We start from the raw sequence: 1,516 nt of genomic DNA, 5'->3' as shown, positions 1-1,516 counted from the left end.
ATTAAAGGTGTGCACCACCACGGCCTGATAACATAAGAGTGTTTTAAGCTGTCTCAGTGTCAGACATGTTTATGTACACTGTTCTCATCATTCACAATTTCATGATGGGATACTATTAACTGTCTCATTTTCCTAAAAGAGGAAAGTGACTCTTAGGTTGTACAACTTGCCTAAGAATACACAGTGACAGGGACTAGTAGTTACTTTGTTTTAATACTCACTACCTCTCAGCAAGGAAGACTAAAACTTTGGTATGGGAAGTTTGGCTGGCTAGGCTTGTGTATGTTCAATTGTTAAGCCCTAGATAAAGGATTTAATTGTGTACTGTTCATGTAGGAAGCCATTGCTCCTGAAAGGAACAAGATTTTTTTTTTTTTTAACAAGTCAGTGGAATCTTTATTGCTTCTGAAGTGTGGGGCTCAGGAGCTCTTGGTGGGGCGGGTCCGTTTCCTCTTCACCACCTCGGGCTTCTGGCTTCAAAGGATGACACTGGCCCTGTGGATGGTCGCCATATTCAGTTCAGGGAGGTACTTGTTCTTTCGGATCATGTGCCTGATGCTGCTGAGGGTGGCCCGAGCATTCTTGTTGATGGTGGTTCTCATGTAAGAAGTGGTAGGTTTTCGCTGACCAGATCTGTGTTTCTTAACCACCACAACCCCTTTGCCGTCAGCCGCGGGCTCCATTCCGACAGTCTTGTGGTGAATTAGCCTGTTGTAGTGGAAGGAGTTTTGGGCCATCAGATTATTGGGCTCCATGCTGTATGTCTGTTTGTTCCTCTTGATCGAGAAACTGGAGCCGTTCCGAACAACCATCCATTGAGTATTTTCAGACATGGCGGCAGCTCCTCTCCCTTTCCGAACAAGATCTTTTTATCCTGTCCTCTTATGCTCCACAGCCAACCCACCAACCACTCTTGTCAGCTGTAACTATGAATGTATGTATGCGACCACGTATTGCAATCCTCACCCATTCCAACACACCATCCTCCCAGACCTGGGCTCTGAAATGGCCTCTTGCCTTCCCACCTTGCTTCTCGGCTATAATGTTATTTTATTTAAAACATAATTCAGGGCTGGGAGTGGTCGCTCAGTGGTACAACATATGCTTTGCATATCAGAAGTCCAGGATATGAGTCCCCATATATGACACACACATAAATCGAGATCTTGTCTACTTTGAAGGTCTTCCCTGATCACCCTATTATACATAGAACATTCCTCAGCATACAAAGTACATGCAGAGTACATAATCCCCCTCCGAAGAGGCATTTATGTTCCTCCATAGTTCCTAATTACTGCTAACACCTTCCTATTTGTTCATTGCTGGTCTGGTCCTACCAGAATGTCCCATGATGTGTTATTGTTTCAATAAAACTGAGATGCCGGTATTTAGTGTTTGTTACATTCTTATATTAGTATAAGAAAACTGAACTCTAATCTAAGACCAACAAGTAGGCAGATTCAGTCTAGTGTTGCTCCGAAAGCTGTTGGGTTTACGGAGATGCCTCGGTCAGAGA

General features: G+C 43.9%; 1 protein-coding gene across 1 annotated transcript; it reads right to left on the bottom strand.

The window, feature by feature from the left end:
- Positions 1 to 476: 476 nt before the first annotated feature.
- On the bottom strand, positions 477 to 833 carry LOC308423181 (large ribosomal subunit protein eL28-like; the record flags this gene model as incomplete). The annotated part of the gene is made up of 1 exon (XM_080919822.1): positions 477 to 833. The coding sequence occupies one exon, from the start codon at positions 831 to 833 to the stop codon at positions 477 to 479; it is 357 nt and encodes a 118-aa protein (XP_080775948.1).
- Positions 834 to 1,516: the final 683 nt, after the last annotated feature.

The sequence above is a fragment of the Micromys minutus genome (assembly GCF_963924665.1).
Source record: "Micromys minutus genome assembly, chromosome: 8".
In the NCBI taxonomy this organism is placed as follows: Eukaryota; Metazoa; Chordata; class Mammalia; order Rodentia; family Muridae; genus Micromys; species Micromys minutus.
The sequence above is the reverse complement of the archived record's forward strand: the minus strand, read 5'-3'. Positions and strand labels throughout refer to the sequence as shown.